The 25882-nt window shown below is 55.8% G+C and overlaps 6 protein-coding genes across 6 annotated transcripts; 4 read left to right on the forward strand and 2 right to left on the reverse strand.

Moving 5' to 3' along the window:
• Window positions 1-511: 511 nt before the first annotated feature.
• VOLCADRAFT_85348 (uncharacterized protein) lies at window positions 512-4807 on the reverse strand. The gene is made up of 9 exons (XM_002949509.1): window positions 4509-4807; window positions 4166-4243; window positions 3783-3873; window positions 3293-3345; window positions 2734-2787; window positions 2282-2364; window positions 1796-1940; window positions 1279-1351; window positions 512-952 (listed from the first exon to the last, which is right to left on the reverse strand). Exons 1-9 carry the CDS (start codon window positions 4662-4664, stop codon window positions 858-860), a joined length of 828 nt encoding a protein of 275 aa, XP_002949555.1. The 5' UTR covers window positions 4665-4807; the 3' UTR covers window positions 512-857.
• A 253-nt stretch (window positions 4808-5060) lies between these two features.
• VOLCADRAFT_80686 (uncharacterized protein) lies at window positions 5061-6545 on the forward strand (the record flags this gene model as incomplete). Its single annotated transcript, XM_002949407.1, has 3 exons — window positions 5061-5264; window positions 5489-5606; window positions 5892-6545. 3 exons carry the CDS (start codon window positions 5061-5063, stop codon window positions 6143-6145), a joined length of 576 nt encoding a protein of 191 aa, XP_002949453.1. The 3' UTR covers window positions 6146-6545.
• Window positions 6546-7822: 1277 nt separating this feature from the next.
• Window positions 7823-9666, forward strand: VOLCADRAFT_104338 (uncharacterized protein; the record flags this gene model as incomplete). The annotated part of the gene is made up of 1 exon (XM_002949408.1): window positions 7823-9666. One exon carries the CDS (start codon window positions 7823-7825, stop codon window positions 8678-8680), a length of 858 nt encoding a protein of 285 aa, XP_002949454.1. The 3' UTR covers window positions 8681-9666.
• A 1140-nt stretch (window positions 9667-10806) lies between these two features.
• VOLCADRAFT_59311 (uncharacterized protein) lies at window positions 10807-15569 on the forward strand (the record flags this gene model as incomplete). The annotated part of the gene is made up of 8 exons (XM_002949409.1): window positions 10807-10962; window positions 11500-11691; window positions 11952-12114; window positions 12791-12981; window positions 13750-13923; window positions 14440-14570; window positions 15041-15158; window positions 15375-15569. The coding sequence occupies 8 exons, from the start codon at window positions 10807-10809 to the stop codon at window positions 15567-15569; spliced, it is 1320 nt and encodes a 439-aa protein (XP_002949455.1).
• A 319-nt stretch (window positions 15570-15888) lies between these two features.
• VOLCADRAFT_104339 (uncharacterized protein) lies at window positions 15889-21086 on the forward strand (the record flags this gene model as incomplete). Its single annotated transcript, XM_002949410.1, has 6 exons — window positions 15889-16771; window positions 17441-17814; window positions 18130-18638; window positions 19541-19778; window positions 20405-20629; window positions 20988-21086. The coding sequence occupies exons 1-6, from the start codon at window positions 16711-16713 to the stop codon at window positions 21084-21086; spliced, it is 1506 nt and encodes a 501-aa protein (XP_002949456.1). The 5' UTR covers window positions 15889-16710.
• Window positions 21087-22191: 1105 nt separating this feature from the next.
• VOLCADRAFT_89931 (uncharacterized protein) lies at window positions 22192-25718 on the reverse strand (the record flags this gene model as incomplete). The annotated part of the gene is made up of 5 exons (XM_002949510.1): window positions 22192-22902; window positions 23375-23664; window positions 24075-24551; window positions 25242-25488; window positions 25653-25718. The coding sequence occupies 5 exons, from the start codon at window positions 25716-25718 to the stop codon at window positions 22192-22194; spliced, it is 1791 nt and encodes a 596-aa protein (XP_002949556.1).
• Window positions 25719-25882: the final 164 nt, after the last annotated feature.

The following is a 25882-nucleotide window of genomic DNA, read 5'->3' on the forward strand; positions in this document are numbered from 1 at the left end:
CAAAACCATGTGCCGCAAAGATTAAGCCATGCAAAGCTGTGTTGGCTGGGTTGGCGCTACGTATACGTCTGAAAGGACCACCAGGAAGACTGCCTTGGCCAAGAAATGGAGCCTTTCCTTTTCGCCTTATTCGCGGACAAATCACTGTAATGGCCAACCAGTCACTCCGTTATCGGAATGAAACTCGCAAAGCCTTGGTATTCGCCAATGGCTTTTGGATCGAACAGCTCCATAATCTAGGATCAGATAACCATCCATCAGTTTCAAGGCTATATAACTTAGTGCGAATCCGTCATACGACCTCCACAGCGGCGGGGAAATGTCTGGACTTCCCAACCCGCCTGCCTTCCTTCAGCTGCTTGCCTGCCATTCACCTCCCCCCCTCCAGCTACTGTGTCCCTTCCGTCGCCTCTATCTGCCATATCCCTTGTCCTGCACAGCACTGGCCGGCCCACCTACGCTTTCCCCCATGTACTGTCTGCCCTGGGGGCCCCAGACATCTCTTACAGTTCCCACGGCAGTTACAGCCGCGCCGTTACAAAAAAAAACATCAGTTCCTGCCATGAGAACCCAAAAGCCTGCTGGCTTAGGGCCCTGATATCCCACCGGAACCTTAAAGTCAGGATCCAGGCTCCGAAACCCCAAGCTGAGAGCAGCAAGGCCTGCACCTGGTTAAACAAGCCCTAAGCCCACCACCCCGGGCCTCCACAAAGTTAGCCATTAGCCATGAGTCCGGAGTAGCCCCTAGCCCCTAGCCCAACCTAGAAGGGCTGCATATCCTCCGCGAGCTCTCACTATTGCCAGCCCCCTGCCAGGCACACGATATCACACACCACGCCACGCCAGTCCAGACCCCCCTAGTACAGCCCCATGACTGAGTAGCCGCCATCCACCGGGATCACCTGTCCGGTCACATAAGAAGCTGCGCGGCTGCACAGAAACGCCATCGTCCCTGCCAGGGCAGAGATTTTCCCCCGACACGCATACGGGCATAGACACACGTAGAGGCAGGCAGAGCGGGAGTTGCATCTTGATGAGGTGGACGAGCGGATTTGAAAGGGCATACGGAGGGGCAAGCGCACAGTGCTTCCATATCGCAATCAAGTGGGAAAAATGATTAATGAGCGAATATGATGGGACAGCGATTTAAGGATTCAGTATACATTTGGATGGTCGTAAAGACATAGGAAACGGGCACCCCCTACTGATTGGGAAGGGGGAGGGGTTAAGAATGCAGCCAGTCAGTCAGTCAGTCAGTCAACATGCCCCAGGCGTTACCTGCGACCTCTTCAGGTTGGCCAATCCGCTTCATGGGCGTTCTTGACAGCACATCCGCCTTCACAGACTCGTCCTGAAGCAGCGATCATACGAGTTACGGGGAAGGAGCATTAGGGCCCGAGGGTCTGGATGGGTCGGAATCGGACGGTGCAAGAAGCGAATGCTCCGCAGCTGCCGACACGTCCAAAGAATGCAAGTAATGGAGCTCCAAAAGGGCGGTTGGGTTATTATTGTGTGTATCATGGAAGACAAGGAAATGCACTGAAGACTCCAACAGGATGCATTCAAGTTGAGGCTACTAAGGGTTCATGTTGTATGGTGGTGTGCTGTGGGATTGCCAGATTGCAGTCAGATTGCCGGATTGGCTGGAGGTTAGGCGGACTGGCTGACGGGCTGAGGGACTGTGGGAAGGGATTGATCGAGTTAAGCAATTCGCGCACACAGCGTGCTCTGAAAGCGCGCGAAGGAAAAGCCATCATCCGCACGAGAGGATTTGTGCGACGAAAAGGCCATTTACCTGGAGAACCTGCAGCGCCAGATCGGTTGCTGTGTACCAGGGTGCCACGGAGTTGACCCGAATGCCCGCGGATGCCCACTCGCACGCAAGGTTCTTGGTCAGCTGATTGAGCGCCGCTTTAGTCATCGCGTAAATAGTTCCGGAGCTGCGTTTTTCCAATGATTTCAACAATTTAAGGCCTTTCAACAATTTAAGGCCTATCCAGGCAAAGGCATACTGAGAAAGGAAAAGCAACGGCGAATAATTTGCCATGAAGTTGCGCCGTCGGTTTCCTTTGACCATCAAACCATTTTGCCAAGTTCCTTAGCATAAACCTCAGTCCCAAGCACGAAATTTTCATCATTTCCCCGTGCTCTATCCTACCCTCATCCCACCTTTCCTCACGGTCCTAAGATTCTGCGATTTACTTCTACCTTACGAAGCCCCAGAGCTAAGCTCCAACAGCCCTAGAGTCCAAAAGCCCCTAAGACTCCCCCTCTTTCTCACCGCATGGCCGTGGGACCGCCCGCAACGGAGGAGTTAAACACGATGCTCGCATCGCCTGAGGCCTTTAGCAACGGATGACATGCCTGCAAGGCAACCGTGCGAAAAGACAAGCAGCCACATGAGTCAAAAAGGGCAACGACGCAAAAACAAGGCTTAGAAAGGAGCTACAGAGCCACGTCCGCACACTTGTACAGGCATACCGGCGCGAGCAGCTCTCCGCCACGCATTTCTAGCCCTCAGGCCCGCCTGAAAGCCCAGATCCCAGAGCGGCAGTGGTATCGAAATAAAACCTTCGAGCCCTCTGCCCCATACCTACCGCCCAGCCGCCCCTACGCCTGCCTGCCCTTCTAGAACCCTACAGGTCGCCGCCGGGTGGCGTCGGCAGTCGCCCCCTGGCTTCTTGCCATCGTATAATTCCCCTGCATAATTCCCGTTATCCGCGTCAGCAGCACCTGGCACAGGTGGTACGCGGACTCCAAGTTGGTCCCCATCAGGAAGCTGTACTCCTGGGGGGATGGGGCAGCCAGCCAGTGGTGACAGGGGAGCAGCAGTGAGGCCGACGGGACGGCGCAGCAGTCAGCAGCTCACAGCAGGACAAGCAAGGCCAGAAAGGCGCGGTACGGCGGTACGGCCGTACGGCGGCAGGGCAGCAATGAAGCGGATTTCTCTCTTAACGGATGGCAGGCTGAGCTGGGCATCGCATCTGGTTACTAACAAGACGGAACATAGGATGAATACCTACCCACAGCTCCGAAGAGATGAATACCAGGGATCCTAAGGCAAGGATTCACCTGCGAGTAGCTCGTGCACATGCCAATAGAAAAGTACGTGTGTACGGACGCCTATAGTGGTCAGGTGTAAAAGTCTGAGCGGACTCCTAAGCTAAGCGGGCAAGGAAGACGAGGAAGAAGAAGAAGACCAAATGACCCTATATGCGACTCGGCAACCACCGACCCATGGGTCACACCTCCCACTGGTCCTGTGGGGTGTCGACCCTGTGCTCTCGCTCACCGCTTCAGTGTACTCGACTGTCGGCTTGCGGATGTTGGTTCCCACGTTGTTCACTGCGATGAGCAATACCTGCTCTTATCGGTATGTATGTGCGTGTGGAAAGAGAGACAGCGTGTGATAAGGTGCATGGCATTGTCATGCACTTCTAGCGGCGCCCATAACTCCCCCTGTGGCTCACTGAGCCTTTTAAATACACATACATAATATGTGTATACAATATGAGCCTTATACATACATTACCCACACACGCAAGTATGTATGTTCATACACCGTGTAAGAAAGCAGGTAGGTGGTAGGCAGAAAGACCACCCGAGTAGCCCCGGGCGGCTTACCTGGGGGACCAACACGACAGCGAAAAACACAGCAATAGAGTTGCGGATGCCCAGGCACGACACCCTTACCTGCCTTCCTGCCTTCCTGTATATATGTCTGCCTGTTCAAATGTCTGCCTGCCTGTCTGTCTGCCTGCCTGTCTGTCTGCCTGACCTACCTAAAATGTCGAGCTTGCCTCCGAACTCGGTTGCCACGCCGTCCACGAGTTGCTGCCGCTGGCGCCGATCTGACACATCGCACACACAGCCCTGGGGACGTATCAGATCACAGAGAAGCCATCAGGCATGAGGGGGAAGGGATTGCAGTCGCGGCTTTGTTCGCGGGCATGGCAAGGCGGCCGGCTGGGATAGGTAGGCAGAGCAACCCGGCAGGTCGGAGGTAGGGAAGCAGGCAGGGGTGCATCTGCCGTACTGTACTTCAGGCAGGAATGTGCTTGACCTTCGCCTTCACCTTCCTGCTTGGCCTTCGCTTTCCTGGCCTGTTGGTTCGATTTGTTGCCCCTCGAAAACACCCCTTCGATAAAGACCCCTTTGAACGTACTCGCACGTCGATGCCCCCCGCCCGCCATTCCTTCAGCCGAACTTCGAGATCCTCCGCGGAACGTGCGCAAACGTAGATCTGCCCGGGTTCGAGGCAGGGAAGCAGCAGGCAGGTGGGCAGGCAGGCAAGCAGGCAGGTGGGCGGGCTGGTGACGGCGAACACCGGACCCATGGGTCCGCTGTACTTTTGTTTTCTCGCGGCGTGCACGTGGCCAAGCCGTGCGAGTGTGACAGGTTCATGCGTATGATAAATCAATGTCCGGCAAATATTTGGCGAGTGTGGGAGGATACAATCGCATCGGTGTGTTGGCAGCTTTGCACTTCCGACGCTTGATTTGACGTGCCTTCGCGCCAAGCCTTCCGAATTCATCGACAATGGCTCTCCCGATGCCTCTCGTCGCGCCAGTTACCAACGCAGAGCGGCCTGTTAGCCCAAAGCGTTCCAGAGCATGCTGTGAATAGGAACCTGATGTAGGAGAAGCATAGTGTTCTTGGCTCATCGTTTAACTGTAATATTCTCAGATCTACTCTCCGGCTTTCTAATTGGCAACCAAAGCGTTGTTTGCCCTCCGCTTTCCACACAATCTGATAAATCAAAGATCGCACGTGTTACTGTAAGCTAGCCTCCATTGAAACATTCTATTTTTAAAACGGCGTACACCCAAATGGCTGGTAGGACATCGGGATTTAACCAGTGCATCACCACACAACGCTTTCACGACAACCTCTTCTGTCATAGCAACAGGATTGGCTTACCACGAGTAAAATTAACCACGTTCTAAATGAAATTATTATTGTAACATGATACATTAACTTGTCAACAATGGAGGTGCTCTAAAAAAACACTGTAGTTTGGCATTGCCATAGTCAGCTTCCCTGGCGTCGATCAAGATATCATGAAATCAAAACGCCACGTGTTTCTTACGGGTGACCCCGGCGTTGGAAAAAGCACTCTGTGCCAGAGGGTAATCCGGCAGACATCGGAGATGGTGTGGGCGGGCTTCTACACAGCGGAGCTTCGCAATGAACAAGGTGAACGCCTTGGCTTTGATGTGGTGACTCTGGATGGGTCCCGCGGACCGCTGGCTCGTGTAGGCAAGGTAAGGCGCGAGGGCTGCTTTTCCCGCCAGCAGTCGAAGTGGCCCGACGCCGGACACACCTGTGCCTTAGCTGTGTACTTCCGTGACTACCAATACTAATGACTTGAAGTAAATATTTATGCACAAGCCCAGTGGCGGTTGCAGCTTTGTATGTGTTTTTATTCACTGGGCGGCTCCGAGCCGTTTTCTGACGAAACGCCACGGCTGACTTATCCTTGACTCAGGGCCGCGGTCCATCGGTGGGCAAATATACTGTTGAACTAAGCAGCTTTGAGCGCTTGGCATTACCGGCACTGAATGTTTCGACTCGTCGCCCAACGCTGCTGCTTGTCGATGAAATAGGTACGCTGGCAGGTACTCCTAAATGCAAGGCTGCTGTACCTCACCTCAATGCTATTTCTTCGGTATTTTGCCGTAATTGTTTTCCGTGCTGGCATTCACGCGGCCCAAGCCGTTTTTTGGTTGGCGCTCTTCAACCCAGATCGCGGCCCTCTCCCATTTAATGTATTATACGCGTTTTAACTGATGGACCGGTTATATCATGCTACATGTTATGAACTCGCTTTTCTCCCAGCTCATTCTTCCGGCTCATCCTGGTATGAGCTGGTTGATGCTATGTTACCGCAGGTAAGATGGAGCTCTTCTCGCGTGCTTTCTTCCCGGCTGTTCGCGCCGCACTTGATTCTACTTTTTTGGTGGTTCTTGGCACCATCCCAAGCCAGAAAGGGGCCAGGACCCTTCGCGAGGTGGAGGAGGTGTCCGCCCGCGAGGATGTCGAAGTCCTAACGGTGACCCGGTTCAACCGCGACGCGCTGGTGCAGGAGGTTATAGTCAGGCTACAAGAAAGCATGCGCTCAATGCAGAGTAGCGACGCTTCGTAAGGGCCCGATGAGCGGCAGGCAACCGTGCCGGCAACCGCGGTGAGCAGCAGCCGTCAGCATCAGCGACCTCCGTCATCAGCACGCCATGTACTAAGTACCATGAGGATAGGTTCGGGGGCGCAGCAGCAACGGCAGAAGCAAGGATTGTTGTGACGCGGCAAGGTGACATTCCGTGGTACCCTGGTATCATCAAGCTTTTGCAGCGGAGAAACCCGAGGAGACAATTCCGGCAGTCATGAGAGTCCTAAATTGGGGTCCTAGCAGGAGAGGTGCGCAGTGGGCCTGGCTGATGCCGATGGAAACGTTTGGCAGTTACGCAAGGTTGCTGGCTCCGCATGTGCAAGGAGCTCCTCGAGGACCACATCTGCACCGCAGCGGGTCTGCTGCATGGGCTGTAACCACAGCCGTGGCCTTGCTCAGCCGGTGCATGTCGGCTGACCCTATACCGCTTTCCTGGTTAGGCCTCTTGGCCAGTTTGGCCCGTCGAGAAGCCAGGGAAAATTGGTGCAGAGTTACATCGACTTTGGATATTTAAGATGTGGTTACTCGTGTACGTGGGATATAACTTCAACGTTGTCCGCGCTTCACAGGGGCAGTTGGCAGTTGACAGTCCTGCCTGGGTCATCGACCAGCGATGTTCCACCAGTCCGCTGGACCTTGACACTTTTTTGGACATGTAACCGCCTGGGACATGTGAACCCACTCGCCGTTCTGTTCGATAACGCTCTCAGTGATAGGTGAGATGGGACCCGAGTGCTGTCAGGCATAACCAATGGCGAATTTATGTTATATGTGGTGTAAATGGCATATTTCCGGGTCAATGATTGTAGGATTCCCAATAAGTATATCAGAGGGAAACTGAAGGATGACAAGCTCCAGTTTCCGGGCCCATGCATGCACACTTGCGCAAAATTACTGGACGGCTCTTCGTATATAATTCAGGCATGCGAAGTTTTGTCGTGAATCTGCAGCACTCATGTACAACTGATGTAGGCTGTAGGAACTGACGCCAGGAACTGGAAATTATAATTGTTTGTCAACGCCTTTTCGTATTCCTCTATTTTGGCTTCCAGCCTCGTCCTGTTAGAAGTTTGGGCCCGATGTGTCGTACGTCTGATTCTTTCATTACACCTCCTTCTTCGCGAAAGTCTTTTGGAGCTTGATACAACACCGGGAAGTTCCCAGGTTTCGCAGTTGGGTCCTGTCGAGGTGAAGAATTGAGTGGAATATTTTCTGAGAGGAGTTGAGAGAGCAGTTGGCGCACAGCTAACGACTGCGGGAAGCGCGCCGAGCGGATAATTTTCTCGTCATTCAGCTTGCAAAGGTGCGCAATACAGGGTGCGCTACGTTTGAACAGGTTTGTAGGCTGAAGTTCTATGAGGCTACATGCTTGCGGCTACAAGCGCTTTGGAATTTCGGAATGCTTTTTCCTGAACGTACTGAATAGTTGTTTAATTAAAATCTGGTGGTCTTCAGGGCCGCTGGGACAGCGGCCTGTCTGTCATGCTGATCTCTGCTTCTGGCGCGGTGCAAGTATGGTTGTCGCAATTTATCCCATTTTAAATCTGTATGCGTTTACGTTTTTGAGAGTTTAATACGCCAGCGCTCCTTATGATATGCTGAGTCCCTTACGTTATGGCCCAACTTCTTTTCCAGGCTGGTTGGCATATCTTAAAGATGTCCACCGTGTCGACAGCAATCCCGTCAAAAAAGCGTGCGGCCGCTGATGGCTCCGCCGTATTGTGCCAAGCTTCGAAGAAGACTGCAATGGATATGACTTGGCCTGCGTCTGGCTCCATGGGCAGCATCCCAGGCTGGCAATATCCCCCTCTTCCCATTGGGATGATTCCACCGATGCCTTATTGCATGGCGGGCAACCCGTTTTTCCCCTTCATGGGTATGTTTCCACCGTTTTGGCTTCCTGCGGCCGCTATGGCGGCAGCGGCGATGCCAGCATTAGCCGCGGCGTCCGCAACCAACACTTGCGTTGCCCCTGTTGTTCCCAACATTCCTGGTTCGGCAACGGGCCCGACGGCTGCAGCGGTGATGTGGCCCATGATGTCAGGCACGGTCGCTTCTCAGCCGGTATCGTCGGTGGCAGCACCCATGCCGGTGCCAGCCCGCTCGAATTCGGGTGCCTCGTCGCCGACGGCTATCCCGTCCGCGTCGTGCACGAACACCGTACCAACCGTCGGCGCTGGCCGGTCGGCGGCGTCACCGCCGCTGTTGGCTGCTTCGCCGGGCTCCGTCTGCAACGGTGGCCTGCAGCAACCCTCCGAGGATCCAGAGTTCGCGAACTTCATCGACTCTTTTCTGCTTTCCGAGGACGGTGACCTTGCCCTGCATGGTGGTGATGGCGACCTTGCTATGCCTTTCCCAGATGGCATGAAGGTGTTCCAGTCTGGCGACTTTCTGAGCTCGGGTGGTAGCAATGCAAGCGACGCAACAACGGATGACGTTGCTTGCCTGGCGCGCAATGACTCGCATTGCCTTCTCAGCCTCCTGGGTGATGACATCGATCTTACTGTTCTGTGATTTGGACTATGCGATGTATGAGCTTCAAGATACAATGTATGCCAAGAACGCGTTGCACTGGGTGATTTGTGGCTAGGTGCTAAGAGGAATGGACTGGAGTTCTGTCTTCGAGGGAAGCTCTGAAGTTTTGCATGGTTTTTGAAATTTGCGTGTCGAGAGGCGGTCTGGAGTGGCTAACTATTGAAATGGTTTAAATGGATGCAAAAAGGATGATTTAATTAGCAGTTGGACACTGATTGTCTAGATTGCTTTGCATAGGTGTGAGCACTGTTCTGTACCGGCTATTTGGCTGTGCATGAGCATGGGCATGCCGCGCACCTTTGGGTGCTTATATGATTTTGCGGGCCGAATACGGGTTCTAGGACGTGGCGGGGCTGCGATGCATGTGAGGATCTACAACGGCCAGTCCTTTTTTGACTTCTGTACGGTTCTGACTCTTGTCTTGAGTGATGCATTACTGAGGATAATGGAGGCCAGCTTCAGAAAGGCGATTTTGGCGTGCTCATTCGCCGTGGCGTCTGCAGCATTCTGCTTAGTAATGGCGCTCTACATTCCAAACGCGGAATGCTGTTTTTTTTAAGTGCCGCGGTTTATGTTTGTGCTTTGGTCGCTTTTTGGTGGCACTTGCGCGAGCAAGCGCATGCGTGTTGATGGCACGTTGAGGCATCGTGTATGAGCAGGGTAGCGGAGAAGGCATGTGTCGTTGTGAAGGCTTTGTGGCGCGTTCACTAGCGACGGCCATGCGTGCACGTTGGTGCATGCACTTGTTTGGGCCTGTTGCAGTTACAGCAAGTTTCGGCTTTTGTCCTTATCTACCCTAAGAGAAGATAATCATTATCAATATTGTGCTTTACCGGTTTGTATCTGGATTGTTCTTGTTTATGCGGTTGTATGGACTGGTTGCTGTCCATGCGAAGAGGACATCCTATTCTGCTGTCTGTTAATAATGTTTCCGGTCCCAAGGCGACTCCTCAGAGGCTTGGGCTGCTGTGCATAGAGTTTGCTGCTTAATGAAGTGCCCTTGTGCGTTGTCTTCCTGGTTTCGTGGTCTTGTCAGTCGTTTCTGTCAGTGAGGTGTCTCACTTGTTTTCTTTTGTTTTCTGCACTTGGGCAAACAAGTTCATGCAGCGTTCGCTTATGTGTTGTTTACGTGGTATTGTTGTCCCGTGCTGTGTTTCCCAGTTTGTGAGCAGTTCGCCTGACTGTACCTTTGACGGAGATGGGAATTTGGCGAACCGGACGGTATCCATGGCCACGCGATCCCAACGGTCCCACACTTCACACGTCGCGGCTGGAGTTGGCATGGATGGAAGCTGGTTACCACACTGGAGTATAATTGCATCACCACAAAAAAGCGAAAAAATGTGTGGAGCGTCAATTGTAATAACATGGTGTCGCTTGCGAGTTGCTGTATTACTTGGCCCTCGTCCAGTCCGCGTCCTCCCGCTCATGCTTCACTTCGTAGCTGCAGGACACGCTTTTGTAGCTTTGTTTCTACCGACAGCATCGGTCACTCAGGTTTCCTCGGGTCCGCTCCCATCATGGCAATGCGAACGCTCAAGGGGCTGCGTCTGCCGTCGTCTCCATGAAACGTGCATGCATGGGACTCGATGGTTACCAATGCAAATCATTTTGTTTTACTTGTCGCTAACATGGAACCACGGCGCGAAATGCTACACGCTATCGTACCGACAGACCTTAAACTGACCTGAATCCATTTATTCTGCGCCCAAGTGGAATGTGGTACTGCCGCGCCGTTGTATGAAACGTGCAAAGCATTGTCGTCTAGCTAGTAGTTGCTGGTGCTCCGTTGGCTGGCTGTCCAAAGATTTTTTGCGTCACTTTTAAGACGCACTACCGTGATACAGTTCATTTGTTCTATTTCTGGTCATGGACGGTAACGTAGTAAGGACAAGCCTGACGGACATTGTGGCAGGGACAGCTGCCCTTACCATGAAAGACGCTGGACAGAATGGCGTTGGAACAGTCAGCTCTGTGACAATGCGGGATCGTAGCTACGGGGGAGCTCACGACGAGGAAGATGAGGCCGAGCAGGAGCTGCTCAAGGTGCAGTCGCCGACGTTTCGGCAAAACAGGTAAGCCTGTTATGTTACCATGGCGGTTCTATGTGTAGCCCGTCGACAATTTCGGTGGTCCCTGGCGATGTATGCAGACATCCGTTCCTGATTGGGGTAGCCGGTGGCACAGCCTCGGGCAAGACAACTGTATGTGACCGCATCATGCAGCGTCTGCATGATCAGTGCGTTGTCATGCTTTCCCAGGTGCGTTGGGCATAGGCCCGCAAACAAACCAGGCGAAACCGAACATGGGTTGAACGGCCGGACTTGAACTTTCCGACTTTGGTACCATGTGTAACTGTTTGAGCCGGCGCTGGTACCATGTGAATAATTTTTAGGCCGAATTTTTGCGCTTTTCGTTATTGACGAGGGATATGGATAGGGTTCCCTCGCGCAACTCGCAGAAGTTTACTTTCGGCCGGTGATCTTTCCCTTACTAAATTTTCGAGCACAATTTGCTTGCGGTTTCTACGGGGCAGGTCCCTCTCCCACACGCCTTTCTGTGCACCCGACCAGCTCTGCGCAGGTACGCACTGAAGCTGTTATGCAACCTTCACCACGTCGCTCCCCCAACCCCACTCTCCTAATCCCGTGCCCAACCCTGCTCCCCTACACCCCGATCCCCCAGCACTTGGTGCTTCAAGCGACAGCAGTTGTGTCTTAGGCTTCCGCAAAGAATTCTCATCACGACCCTTCCCCCAGCAAGCCCATCCACCCTCGCCCTCGCGCCCTTTCCCCTAGGACTCCTTCTACCGCACCCTCAATCCGGACGAGATGGTCCTGGCCAAGGCCAGCAACTACAACTTCGATCACCCGGACGCACTGGACCGCCAGGAGCTGCTCAAGTGCTTGCAGCTGCTGAAGGAGGGCCGCTCTGTGGACATCCCCATCTACGACTTCGCCTCGCATTCGAGGGCCAAGGAGACACGCAGGGTATGGCGCTGCTCCCGGCCTCTGCCACCTGCTCCTTGGTATCGTGTACTATCCATAGTATTGGACGTCGGTAGCGAAGCGTCCTAACTGCATGCTTTTTTTGCACATGGAGACGGTTCCGCCCTTATCGTGTAGGGTTTTAGTCCAACTTTCTTAGGCCAGCGCTATCTACAAACTAGCGGTGTTTGGCGCAAGCACGCGCGCGTCTTGTGTGTGTATGTTACATATGTATATATGTATGCATGTATGTATGTTGTTAGGTGGACCCTGCCGACGTGGTGATTGTGGAGGGCATCCTGGTGTTGGCCATGGAGGAGATTCGCGAGCAGCTCAACATGAAGATTTACGTGGACACGGACGACGATGTTCGACTGGCTCGCCGCATTCAACGAGACGTGGCCAGTCGCGGTCGCGACGTTGCAAGTAGGACCCGTGGGGTGGGGGGTGGACGCGTGGAGACATGGATTGTGGCGGAGGGGGACGGTAGCTTCTAGCGCTCTGCCCTTATCTCTCTCTTTCCTCCGTTCTTTCTTTCCCTCTCCTTTCTTTCTCTCGCTCTCTCCCTCCTCTCTCCCCTCTTTCCTCTTGTTCGCGTACGCAGCAGGTCGTGACCTCGTAAAGGCCTGGCGGGAGCGGGGAGGGCTTGGCCAGGGGGCGGGGAGGGGGGAAAAGAGGAGAGGAACTAGATGGGCATGAAGAATAGAGTGGGAGGTGGCGTGACAGAAGGTCAAAGAATCGCTGGCACTGGTGGTGATGATGATGGTGGTGGTGGCAGCGGTGTCCGGTTCTCTCAAAGCTCCTCCTTGCCTCCGGCACCACACTTGACTAGTATTCTTTTCTCCACTCCTCCTAACCTCATACACACATACATGCCTTTCCCGCCTCTGTCTCCTCCCGTTGTCCTTCTCAGCCCCTAAACCCAACCCCAATCCCCGGCCCGCCCCCAACCCCGGGCCCCCCAACCCACCTCTATTATAAACGCCGGCAGTTGAGCCCTCGCTTCTTCTTTTTCTTTTTCTCCCTCTTCTTCTCCGTCTTGTTTTTTTTTGCATCCTCATCCAATGATTTCCCTTCCCCCCCTTCACACGCGGCCCCCCAGGCGTCATCGAGCAGTACACCCGCTTCGTGAAGCCCGCCTTCGACACCTTTATCGGCCCCTCCCGCCGCCACGCCGACATCATCGTGCCCTGGCAGTCCTCTGAGAACATCGTGGCCATCGACCTCATCACGGAACACATCCGACTGAAGCTCAGGCAACATGACCTCATTCGCATTTACAGGAACCTGGAGGTGTGTGCAACCCACATCCGCGATGACGGGGCCAGGGCAGGACGGGGAGGGAGGGTATCTTCTTTAGGGTAATGCACGTTTGGGGGTAAGGCTAGGAGGGCGGAAAAAGGGAGGGTTAGGGCAGTTTGGTTTCGGGTCAGTTTTATGGGGTCTTGGAGGTGTGTGGCCTCTCCTCCAGTCCTCCATTTGCGCGACCGGGCAGGCGTCAGATGGGCAGGCTTTCTACAGGGGTGGGGGGGGGGCCCACGGAAGGGCAGAGCGCTGGATGGGTTCTTGGCGCAAGGGGGGCAGGGGAGAGAGAAGAGGCAGCTACGTTTAATTCAGTATACAAATATAATGCGTCTAAATAGTCGGGTTTTAGGTCTTTAAATCCTCGTTTTTATGGAAAGCTGCGGGTGGATTTTCATAAATGAAGGGAGCAGAGAAAGGGGGCCTTGGCGGCAGCAGCAGGAGCAGCAGCAGCAGGAGGGGAAGCGCTGCACAACCCAAGGGGAGGAGAAGCAGGGCCGGCTTGCAGACGCACCCAACGGTGCGACTGGCCCCTTCGCCGGGGAACCCACCTGCGATTTCCATCTTGGGAGGTCTCCCCCCGTTGACACAAACCTGTCACTTTCAAAGTTCATGTAATCCCTCTCTCCCGCCCGCCTCCCAACATCGGCCGTTGATTCATTACTCTCACCGACTAATTTCCTCCCTTCTCCTCTCCCACACGTGCGCTACTCCCCTCCACTCCCGCCCTCCACTCCCCCTGTTTGGTTGGCCATGCAGGTGATGCCGTCCAACTTCCAGATGCGCGGCATGCACACCATCCTCCGCGACCGGGAGACCTCCAATTCGGACTTTGTCTTCTACGCGGACCGCATCAACCGTCTGCTGGTGGAGGCGGGTCTGGGCCACCTGCCCTTCCAGGAGAAGATTGTCACAACCCCTACAGGTGAGCGTGTGGGCCGGGGGCTGAGAAGGGGGAAGAGAGGAGGGAGGAGGAGTTATATGGGGATACAAGAGAGGAAGCGAAGGGGGGTCAACTGTTCCGACACGTTCTCTAAAGGCATTCAACTGTCGTAATGTCGGTGTGGGGTCGCTAGTGTGCGATTTGAAGCGAGTCTGCACACGTGTGTGTGTGTGTGTCGATGTAAGCGGTTGCAGACAGCGGCGTTGCGCCACTTGACCGCTATCCTCCTTTTGGAACCTGCTAGGTGTGAAAGGATCTATTTGCCCGAGGGTTGCTTGAGTCTCCAGTACACTTTTTGCGTGGGCGCCGCTCCCCGTTAACCGTTTTGGGAAACCCCATGTCTCTCCACATCCGTCTCTTCACGCCACCCACCCGCCGCGCCCGCACCTTTACCGCCGTAAACCCCCTTTCCTCGCTTTGGTCGTGTGGGCAGCTGGTCCTTTGCTGCTGCTTGCATCATCGTATAATTTTCCGCCCTCCCTTTACGCCACCATTTAGGCCACAAGTACGTGGGCGTGGAGTTTGCTCGCGGGCTGTGTGGTGTGAGTGTGATTCGCAGTGGCGAGGCGATGGAGGCGGCTCTGAGGGAGTGCTGCCAGGGAATCAAGATTGGCAAAATCCTGGTGCATCGGTGGGTGTTCTGTTCGGAAAGGGAGGGATAAGGGAACGAGGGTAACAAAGGTAAAAGCGGGCTGGGGTTAAATAAGGGAGATGGCGTAGAAGAGGGGTTGCGGGGTGCAAAGTGTAAAAGAAAGGGGCGTGGAAGGGGGTAACGGTGGAGAGGGAGATTGGAGTGGGTTCCTATAAAGGCATCATGGCCGTCTTCCTTCTGGTCTCGCACTCTCCCCATACCCTGCCTTTGCCGCGCTCCTTGTGAACTGACCTGGTCCCGACCCCCTCTCGCCGTTTCCTGTTCCCTTTCCCCTCCTCCCCCGCTCCGCATGCACATATATGTGATGTACATGCGGACATGACTTGTGTGGCTTACTTGGGTTGCGACCTTTAAACTCCTTCAATTGTGGGCTCGGTGCTTTCGGACCTGGGCTGGCTGTGAACGGACCTGGGCGGCCACGTTGCCTTCGACGGACTGCTTCTCTGGTTCCCCAGTCACGGCAAGAGTGAGGACATCATTTATGAGAAGCTTCCTGCGGATATTTCCCGCCGCTATGTGCTGCTGCTGGACCCGGTTCTGGGTACCGGGAACACGGCATGCAAGGCGATCCAGGTGGGTTGGTGTGACCGTGAAGGAGGGGATTTGGAGGGGGAGAAAGAGATGACAGGTGGCGGGGTGTTGGGGGCGGAGCATTTACGAGGGGACTCTGAAACCCTCTCATTTCATCCTCATTTTCCGCTCAATTTTACTTTAGTAACATGTATGTCATGTTTTCTGTCCTGAGAGGGAAATACAACTTATTTCCTTGTTTCCTTCATTACTTTTCAGGTGCTGCTGGACAAGGGCGTGCAGGAGAGCAAGATTCTGTTTCTGTGCATCATTGCGGCTCCACCTGGCATTCACCGTGTGTGCCAGGCCTACCCCCGCGTCAAGGTCATTACCTCGGAAATCGACACCTCCATCGACGAGAACTGGTCGGTGGTGCCGGGTGTGGGCGAGTTTGGCGACCGCTACTATTGTTGATGAGATGATGACGATGACGGGTGATGATGACGATGGTACGGTGAAGCGCAGTCGGAAAAAAGGAAAAAACGATTACATTCGGCTTGTGACGCAGTCAGTATGTTTGGAAGAACACAGCGCTGCCGAACCCCAGAGCATGGGGGCCCCTGTTTGGTGCTAAGAGGGGCCGGGGTGCGATGGTGGGAGGAAAGGCCGGGGTTTCGTCCCTTTGGTCCTTCTGGAGAGACGTAAGGTTTGTGGGGGAAGTGAAGTGCGAAGCAGCGCAGGACACTGTTCGAATCGTGCGGACGGCGGGCGTCGAATTTGTTGTTGTTGCAGCAGGGGGTAAAGCTTTGTGCTTCTGGGGCCGGACAGCGCCTGGAGACTGCGCGACTGGCTGCGGTGGAGAGGTGAGGGGTGAGATGTGAGGGGTTTGCGGTGTGGGACTGGGTGTTGATGCATGCGCGCGTTGCACGTGTGGCTTTCTGGCGGTTGCGAATACTGACGTGAGGCGAGGTGCGTAAAATCTGCGAGACGATGAAAGGGCTGGTTTCCGTGGGTAATAGTGCTGGTGGCGGTGGTAGTGGTTTTGTGGTCGCGGCGCGCGTATGAAGGCCTTGTGCCATCGCCAGAATTGGGTAGTTCCCCTTGAGATTGGCTTGCTCATCTGCTGACTTAACCCAACCAGTACGCCCTGCAGCGACCTTTCCTAAGACCTGGTGCTGTGTTTTTTTCCTTTTCGGGGGACCACGACACTCATTGAATGAGGGGCACGACGACGACTCTGTTGCAGTGCGGCGCGGTGTGGTGTTGCGAGTGCTGCAGTTGTTTGACAAATGCCGCTGTGGAAGTGGTTCTGTCTGACCGTGCGCCGTGCGTGTAAAGACCTGCACTACGTCAAAGACTGACAGCAGACCTAGATAAGGACAAGGACACGGTCACGGTTTCCTTTGGGGCCCATTATTGCCTGTGCGCTGGTTCGTCGTGCAGGGCCAGGGGCGATGGCGTGCATGGCACTGTGGATGGTCGCTGTCCGCTCTTGCGCCATGAGAATCACGGAACGTTCTAGAGAGTGGAGGTTGCTGCCCTAGGGGCCGGCGGGGCTTATGGTACCTGGTGCATAGTAGTTTGGTCCAGTCCGGTCGAACCGCGTTGCGGTGTGATGAGGAACACGATATTACGTCATTGCGTGCATCTATCTGACGTGGCTGGCGTGGTTCAAGGTGCGTTATAATAACGTGTGCCCAGTTTGGGTGCCGGATGGGTTTGAACCACCCGTTGTGAGTTCGGATGAGCCCTGCGTTCAGGTCGCTTACGTCCGGTTGGGCTTTGCGGTACAAGCGCCCGGGGACTTCTGGGTTTTATAAAGCGAGAGCCTTGGACACGATTGCGCCTAGGGGCGTCCTGTTATTACTTTCCACAGACGTGACTGCACTTGTCCACCTTATGGATTCAATATGGAGAGCGATTCACCAGAGTGACAAGGGGTGTACGGATTGCGTACGGTGTGCTGATCCGCTCTTTTTGACTCTAATAATGTATTCGAATTCCTTGTCGGTGTTGGATTATCGGAGTGTTTGTCTTTAGGGCATCGCCTCACGTGTGGGTGGATTGCTAAGCTGCTAAGTCCAGCCTTTAACCGAATTTAGAGATACGACAAGAGCGCATCCGTGTAATTTTTTTGTGACAATTGAGTTTGTTGCTCTAAGTATTTCGTGCCTACGTTACGATGCAGGCCTTAGCTTCACAGCGTGCACTACCTGCTGCAGCGCAGGGCAAGGGGCCTTGTTTTCCGCTGGCATTTAAATCTGTTAACCTTGTTAAGGGGCTTTGCGGCCATGTGCTTCAGCGCACAACATGCCGCCGCATTACGCTACTGCCTGTGCGCGCAGCACCAGAGACAGAGCCAGGCACATCGGAGAAGCCGCAAGTTCCCGCAGCAGGGCTATCGCAAAACGGAAATAGTATCCCATCAACTGGAACTAGCGGCACTGGCGTAAGCAGCTCGACATCGTCTCCTCGGCGAACAACATCGGCATCCTCGCTCGGGAGTGTTGAAGATGACAGCTTCAGCTGGACAGAATTTTTCAATAGCAATCTTCCAAAAAAGCTTGGTGGACTCTTAGCACTCCTGTTGCTTAGTCGTGTAGGCGTCTACATCCGCTTGCCAGGAGTCGATGTGGACGCGTTTGCGGAGAGCTTGACGAACTCGGGACTTCTGGGGTACATCGACACACTTTCTGGCGGCTCGATCTCCAAGGTACAGGTTGGCGTGGGTGTTAGGGTACTTCTTGGGTAAAATCGACCCAGCCGGCCCTCACCGGAAATAAACATCGCAGCCAGCATTTCGCATCTTCCATCATGGAGATTGCCAGGACATCCGTGCTACCCACCTTGGAATACCTTTCTAAACCATCCGGCATATCTCCCACCCGGTGCCATGTTTTTACTCCTTTGTCCATCGGCACCTGACTCTCTTCGCATCTCGAACTTGCATCCGAGGCAAAACCCTGTCCTCTCCCTCCCTCCCTACTCTGTCGGCCACCTCTAATCCCCATCCTCATCATTCCCCCACACCCAGGTCGGCCTCTTCAGCCTGGGCATCATCCCCTACATCAACTCCTCCATCGTGCTGCAGCTCTTCTCCGCCGCCTTCCCCAACCTCAAGAAACTACAGCGCGAGGAAGGCGCGCAGGGCCGAGCCAAGTTCCAATACTATCAGAAGCTGCTCGCCTTCGTCTTCGCCATCGTGCAGGCCGTCGGACAGCTCTTTTATATCCGGCCTTTCGTGGACGACTTCACGCCCGGCTGGCTGGCAGGCAGCTCGTGTGCGCTGGTCGCGGGCGCCATGGCCCTGGTGTACATTGCCGACACGATCAGCGAGCTGAAGCTGGGCAACGGGACCAGCGTGCTCATCTTTGCCAACATCGCCTCGGCGCTGCCGGCATCCATTGGCCAGCTGGTGGCGCAGAACGGTGAGGAGAACCCGCTCAACCTGGCGTTCTTTTTCGCTGCGTTTGCGGCGACGACGCTGGGGATCATTTACGTGCAGGAGGCGGAGCGGCGGATCCCGGTTAACTACTCGAACAGGTGGGAATCGACGGTACGTGGGCAATCGATTTGGGCAATCGATTCAAGGGCAGCACCGGTTGTGTTAGGACATGAAAAGGGTTTGTGGTGTTGGGGAGGTTGGGTCAGGGGCGACAGGGGAGCGGGGTTATGATAAGGTCATCCAGTGGTGGGCGCCCGTGTGGATTTCTGTTGTTGGGCCCGGTCGGTGTGGGAGCTTGGGGACGTGGTGTGCGAGGGCGGGAGGCGGGAACGGGTGGGTGCCTGCCGAGTAGGTCGCCCATGGTTGCTGGGTGGCGGCGGGAGTTGGAGACGTTAGGGCCCCCTAGGGATCGGGGCCCGTAAATGCTCCAGGGGGTTCCGGCGGTGCAGTCCGAGCCCCGAGCTCGGGATGACAAGGGTCGTCGGCGTTGTGTCACAGTGCACCGCAGTCACCCCTCTCCCCCCTCTTGCTCTAACAAGGCGGGGGGAATGAAGTGAAGGGAAAGGAGCGGGGCGGAAGGGGACTGGAGGGTGGGGGGTGTTCAGCCGACTGGATGTAACGACCCCGTCGTCTTACCTCGAGTACCTAGCTGGGGGTGTAGCTAGCTAGCTGCTGCTGTTACAGGGGCATGCAGTGACGTGCGGCACCTCCCGCGACACCCTCCCCGACCAACATCGCAACTCTCCCACCTCTCGGCCCCCGCAGCTGTCTGTTTGACTTTTGTACACATATAATCTCCACCATTACCGCCACTACTACCACCACCAGCATCGCAGGCCAAAATATCCCCACCTCCATCTCCAACCTATCCCCGTAATACCTTTCCCTGCTACCTGCCCACCTACCTGCCCACCTACCTGCCGACCTACCTGCCCACCTGCCTACCTAGTGTCGCTGTGCCTAACGCCATAACGCCCACCCTCCTCCGCCACTGCCCCAGGTACTCCTCTGGCAACCTGGCACGTCAGTCGTACCTGCCCTTCAAGGTGAACGCTACGGGGGTGATGCCGCTCATCTTCGCCTCCTCCATCCTGGCACTGCCCGCCGCGTTGGCGCGCTACACGGACTCGGCGGCGCTTGATGAGTTCTCTCGCTCGGTGGGGCCGGGCGGGGCGCTGTACGTGCCCTTCAACGTGGCGCTCATCGTCTTCTTCAACTACTACTATACCTTCTTGCAGGTGTGTATATGTATGTATGCATGTATGTATGCATGCATGTATTGAAGTATGTGTTGGAGGGGAGAATTTTATAATGGTGGAAGTAAGTGGAGGTGGAAATGGCGGTGAGGGCTAGTACGCTTAGGCCTAAGGGTGGATGGTGTGGCGTGGCGTGTGTGGGGGGTTGGTTCAGGGGGCCCTCTTGAAGGTCCTGTAGAAGGAAAGAGCCTGCTGCCGCTGTCACATTGCCGCGATATCGCTGCTGGCGATGGTGTGGATGTCGTGGTGGTGGTGATGATGATGATGATGATGGTGATGACGATGGTGATGCGGCTTGTTGCAGTTTGATTGGGTGTGTTGTGCGGAGAGGGGGTTGGCGGATGGCGCATTGACCATGGGTCTGTTAACGTGTGTGTATGATACACGCGGCTGAGTGGGCGATTTCGGGGTGGGATGGAAACGTTGTCCCGGGCGGTAGGAGGAGGTTGTGTTGTCCTCACCTGCCGTGCCGCTGTTCTCTTTCCCTTCCCCTCCCCGCCCCGAAACATTCGCCCCATATAGATCCATACATGCGTACATACGCACACACGTACATTTCCTTCACCCCCATTAATCCCCTTGGCACCTTTGCCGCGAACTCTTGTCAGTTGGAGCCCAAGGACCTGGCCGAGCAGCTGAAGAAGTCGGGGGCCGCCATCCCCGCCATCCGCCCCGGTCGTCAGACGGCCGAGTACGTGACCCGCACCCTGACCCGCATGAGCATCCTGGGCTCCGTGTTCCTGGGTGCGCTGTCGGCGGCGCCCGCGCTGGTGGAGGGGGTGACCCACCTGACGGCCTTCAGGGGCTTTGCGGGCACCTCCGTGCTCATCATGGTGGGTGCGGGGACTGGGTGGGGGGTTTGTGGTGTGGGTGGCGTGTCTGATATGGAGTGTAGGGCGGGATGGTGGGGCGGGGTGGCGTAGGAAGGAGGTGGAGAGAAACAGTGCGGGAGGTGCAGGCGGGTTTATGCTCCCATGGTATATGATGGTATATGATGATAAGAAAGGGTTATTTGGCATCGCGCCACGGCACATGTCACTTTTAATTGAGTCGCTGTGTGGTTGAAAACGTACGGTGTTGATCACATCGTCATTATCGTCATTCCCACATCACCGCATTTCTTTTCATCGCCTGGCGTCCCTTCAAGTGACTCGTGACTCCTCATCTCCTGGCGGCCCCTCCCCCCCCCAGGTGGGTGTGGCGACCGACACGGCCCGCCGCATCAGGGCGGAGCAGGCTATGGCCAAGTACCAGGATGTGGACAAGCTGTACGACAACCTGAAGCTGTAGAGGATGGTGTCCTCCTCGCGTATGGACGTATATCCCGCCACATGTCGTCGTCTCTTCGACCTTGTTGAGATTCTCGGTGGTGTGCTGGGCGGTGGGGGCGATGGGGGCAATGGCCAAGCATATGAGCGATGAGAGGTGTACGCTCTCTCTCGCGCTCTCCCTCCTCCCTGTCCTTTGGTAACGATAAAGGCGCTACTTTCTGCAGTATGTCGTGTGACGGCGACCGCCTGGGGGGTGGTGGAGCAAGCAAACCTGTTGGTAGTTTAACAGTGTGTGTGAACTGATCGTCGCGAGAGTTGGGACGAGGTGAGGCGGTATGCGGTGCCTGTGTGGTGGGGACCGGAATGTTCACCTTGACGTAGACGGGTGGCCAGGTGGCAGCTTCACGTTTGGGGTGACACTTTCCAGTTGCGTCCGTCTCCCGATGACGAGGAGTCAGAGGATGTTCCGAGATCCTTGCGTCAGGACGTTTGCCCGAATCACAGAAATGGCTCTCGTGTGGAACTGCTGAGTGTGTCTGTGTGTATCAACGCAGCACTGCAGCCAAGGTCTTATTTTCAGGAGGTTTTTTTAGTTTCCTGTTTTTCAGGCCTTTTTTCAGTTTTGGTTCCAGTGGTGTGTGTGTGTGTGTGTACATATCGGGTGCTTGTTTTTGTTGTTACAAAGTGGTAGGCTTCTGGGCCAATAAAACATATGGGTGCATGTGTCGCGTAGCAGCAGTGAGGCAGTGGCGGTGAAGGGACGTGGGCTCGATGTGAGGAACTTGGACAGGAGGTCTTGCCCTCGGACACTTGCGTGTACGCGCTGTGGGCTCGCGCCGTGCGAAATGACTTTAGCTGAATCAAACAGCTCTAGTTCCTCAGCTCCGGAACCCACACCCGCGTCCCTCACGCGCAAAACACACGGATGTTTCCTCCAGGCCATACAAGACTTATCCCGACCCCGAGCTGCGTTGCCGCCGTCGCCGTTGCTCAGAACCCAAGCCTCCTCAGCCTCACGCTTAGTTCAGCTTCAGCGTGTTGCAGCATCTACAACAGCTATCCAACAGCGGGATATTCTCTTCCAGCACCGAACCACATCACCAGAGGGGTTTTCTGACACCCCCTCAGACCCCAGGTCGGGCCCTTGCAACCTCCGCCGCAGCTCGGAGATGTGCCACAAGGTGTGTCTCCCACCCCTGCAGCTTATCATATCCCGGGAAATAGTTCACATCAATGACGTACAGCACACAGGAACCACCGACACCCGCCTTCGCCAACCCCATACCCGCACGGGCCCCCTCCTGCTCTCCATGCACCCCTACCGCCCCCTCCACCACCTCCGTTGTCGGCATCACCACATCGAAATTAAACATGGTGAGACCCATCCTGTGTGAGAGCTCCTGTGCGACCACGCCCAGGACTTGGTCGCCCAGGCCCCCACCGGACGATATCGCAGGGCCCCCTGGACCGTCCATCTCGGCTACCTCCCTCTTCCCAGTCGCCCCCTCCATCGCAGTCGTCTGCGCTGTCACACCATCGCCCTCGGCGATGGCGTCAGGTGCATGCAGACCTGGTTGCGGCTGCGCCGACAAATGCTGCAGCACCAGCGGCGGCGCTGGTGCCCCATCGGCAGGGCTAGTGCCAGCTGCAGCGGCCAGGTCACCTGTGCTGGCCGAAGCCGGTGACTGCAGTTTGGACGGCTGCGACGGCTGCGGATCATCTTGTTCTCTGCGGGCCTTACCCGCCGGAGACGGCGCATTTCGCATGGCACTGAGGCAGCTAAGGGTGAGAGAGGAGCGACGTGTCACCTGCACGTGCTCGCCTAAAACATACACCTGCGCAGAGGGCACCGATGGTGGCGGCAGCAGTGGCGGTGGCGGCCAGCCTCTACGTTTACAAAAGCGGGCCGCCAGGGGCCCCCCTGTCGCTTTCGGAAAGACAAGAGTGCGCGGGGTTGCGGAGTTCGTTCCCAGCCACCCGCGTCAGATCTGCCTAAAGAGTTGCGGAAAAGTACGAGTACCGCGAGTACCCAAGGCGTTGCCTGGACGGAAAGGCAGTTTTCGCTTTCATAGTTTCTTACCAAAACGCCCGCAACAGCAACAGCTCATACAGCGGCCGCAGTCGCTACCAAAACCGCTGCTCCTGCTCCTGCTGGCTTTAGCAGCTTTGGAGGAGAGAAGCGCCCTGTTCGGTCGGTCGGTTCAGAAACACGGCTTCCTGCTGATCCCGTAACTGCACTTCCCCCCTAACGCAGGCCCCACAACGTGCCTTATAGAGGGCCTCCCGGTGAGGTACGTACTGCTGCACCAAGAGGGGCACCCAGCCGCCAGGTCCGTCATCACCCGCATTAGCATTGTCGTCGTCATCATCGTGATCGTCGGCCCCAGAGCCGCCGCCCTCGCCGGCGCCGCGGCTCCGAGCGGTCCTGGTGGTGGTCTTGGCGGCGGCGGCGGCGGCGGCCGCCTGCAGGGCCATAGCTTTATCTAACAGCTCATCCCACGTAAGCGCCACCGCTAGACCGTGGCCGCTGCCCCCGGCAGCATCCGCTCGCTGGGTCTTGAGTATAAGCGGCGGCTGTAGGTCCCCGGCTCGGCTGCCTACCATTGGCAAACAGTGGGGACAGGCTGAAAGCGCTTCGTTGGATTGAGGGGAAGCGCGCTGGACGTTACTTCAAACCGTATACGCCAGTAAAAGGTGGACAGTACTCGGAATGTGTGCTTATGCGTGGTATGTGACACGAGGCGAACCTGCCTTCTGTACTGTTCAGTAGTTCCCTACCCAGACCTGTTTAAATCAGCTATAGCTGCAGCTTCCTATTTCAAGTTTTTTGTCGGGGTCTAGCATTCCATTCCGGAAGCCCGGCGGGACCATAGTCCCATCCCCCCACCCGGGCTCATTCAACCCAGCAAAAGCAAGCTTTGTTACGACAGTTCAAAACACCTTCCAGCAAGGGGAATGCGCTGTCGAAGCCCCTAACTAAATATCCCTTACGCGCTATCAGCCACACCTTCGCCACCAGCGGCCAGCGCCCGCAACTGTGTACAGGAATGAACCACCACTTGCTCGGGCGCCCGTACCACCACAACTTCACAACGGCTGTTACCGCACCCCCCGCTGCTGCTGCTGCTGCTATCGCTGCCGCCGCCGCCACATCCCGAATCGACCATACGGACGCCGTCCCCGTCCCTGGCTGCGCTGCCAAACCCAATCTCAAAATGTGACCCAGAGCCAGAGCAAGAGCCAGACCTAGGGCCAGGCCGGTCTGCATCCGTATCCATGCATGGGATTGGATTCTGTGGCGACGGTCCTGTTGGGCTTTGTGAGGTTGGTGTAGCGGTGGCGGGTAGGCGCAGCAGCAGCCCCCCGGGCGGGATGGCTGCCAACATCAAGGCACGATCTTCTGTGTTGTGAATGGCGGCCGGAGGGTCCAGCACACGCACGTGGGGGTGGCGGGCGACGTACTGCGCCAGATGCGCCTCCCAAACTGCCCAAGGAGGGTGGCAGGGCGCGGGTTGGTGCACATCAAGGTCATGTTGGGGGCCCACACGCGGCGCCTTATGCACTTCCGCAACCCACATTTGTATTCTCAGCTTGGTAGAAACCTCGAGTTCGTGGGTTCGTGGGTTCGTGGCCCTAACATGGCAAGGCTTCAACCCTTACACCCGCGCACGGGCTTTAGATAGATAGCCCGCCACCCCAAGGAGCGCGTATCTTGCTAGTGGCAGAAGATACAAACTGGAAGGCAGGAAATGCGTGCCAAAAGTGTGCGGCTGGAGTGAGAGACGCGGCGAGCATGCCGGGAGTGCACATGTTACTTTTAGGGTTTAGGGCACTTTAGGGCTCCTATGAGCGAGGCTGCAAACGTTTTTGCAGGTGCATAACGCGAGTTGAGATGTAGCGTTGGCGTTCGACGTTCTTAAGAGTATATCAGGTGATAGGGCATGGGATGGAAACCCTCTCTCAGGTCCAGGGCACCGTTCGTCTGCTTGCCATGTCCGGGCCTTTCTTCACCCCTAGCTTGGGCTATCTGAATAAGGACGTAACACACACGTATATACATATACGTACACACACACGCAGACCTAAGGGCATTAAGCTGACTGGTCCTGGTCAATAAGGGCCAGGGCGGATGAGGGGGAATGCGAGGTTTGAGGTATGGCACCACTCCTTGTACCAGGGTCGGCATGTAGCTTATGAAGTACGATGACGAATGGTGCACACTCAGCTCCACCGCGCATGGCGCTGGTGCAGGTGCTTGTGGAGGCGGTATTGGCGGCATGAGAGGATGTAGTGGTGGGTAGCGGCGCCGCCGCTAGGAGGCTTGCTTGCTGGTCAAGAGGCTGGTGCGGATCCAGTGCCACAAGCTGCAACCCGGCGGAGGATGCAAGGCCGCGTAGCTCAGGTGTTAGTATACGCAGAAGCTGCGGGGTGCAGCAAGGGGAGCGAGTGCGTACAGATGTGGGAAGTGCGGGCCTGGGTGGCATAGGGGTGCTGCGGCCGCGTTTGAGTGATTCGGCGACGTTTAAGTTAAGACAGGTAAAGTCAGTCAAATTACTTGATAGTTAAAATGGCCACAAATCCTTACTTTTCTATGTAGGAACGCCAGACCCACTGCGACAGGTAAGGACGCATGTTGCTGATGGAAGGTCATAGATACAGTGCAGAAATCAATTTCAAGAAGGAGCAGCTATTACACTGGTCTGTGAAGTGCAAGGGCAACCGTAAAAGACTTGGAATCTGTATGATTTCGGAGCAATACAAGTTCCGGAGCCACAGACTAGAAGAACAAGCGAAGAGCGGCCATCAGATAGCTAA

This window comes from Volvox carteri, assembly GCF_000143455.1.
Source record: "Volvox carteri f. nagariensis unplaced genomic scaffold VOLCAscaffold_14, whole genome shotgun sequence".
In the NCBI taxonomy this organism is placed as follows: domain Eukaryota; kingdom Viridiplantae; phylum Chlorophyta; class Chlorophyceae; order Chlamydomonadales; family Volvocaceae; genus Volvox; species Volvox carteri.

What these genes read in the sequence shown, in the direction of transcription:
- VOLCADRAFT_85348 (XM_002949509.1), bottom strand. Translation starts at nt 4,664, where the DNA reads ATGAGCCAAGAACACTATGCTTCTCCTACATCAGGTTCCTATTCACAG. An exon ending in AGGCAAGCTCGACATTTTAG is followed by an intron (nt 3,346 to 3,782) that starts GTAGGTCAGGCA and finishes TGCTCATCGCAG; the next exon opens with TGAACAACGTGGGAACCAAC. An exon ending in TGGCGCTGCAGGTTCTCCAG is followed by an intron (nt 1,352 to 1,795) that starts GTAAATGGCCTT and finishes TCGCTGCTTCAG; the next exon opens with GACGAGTCTGTGAAGGCGGA.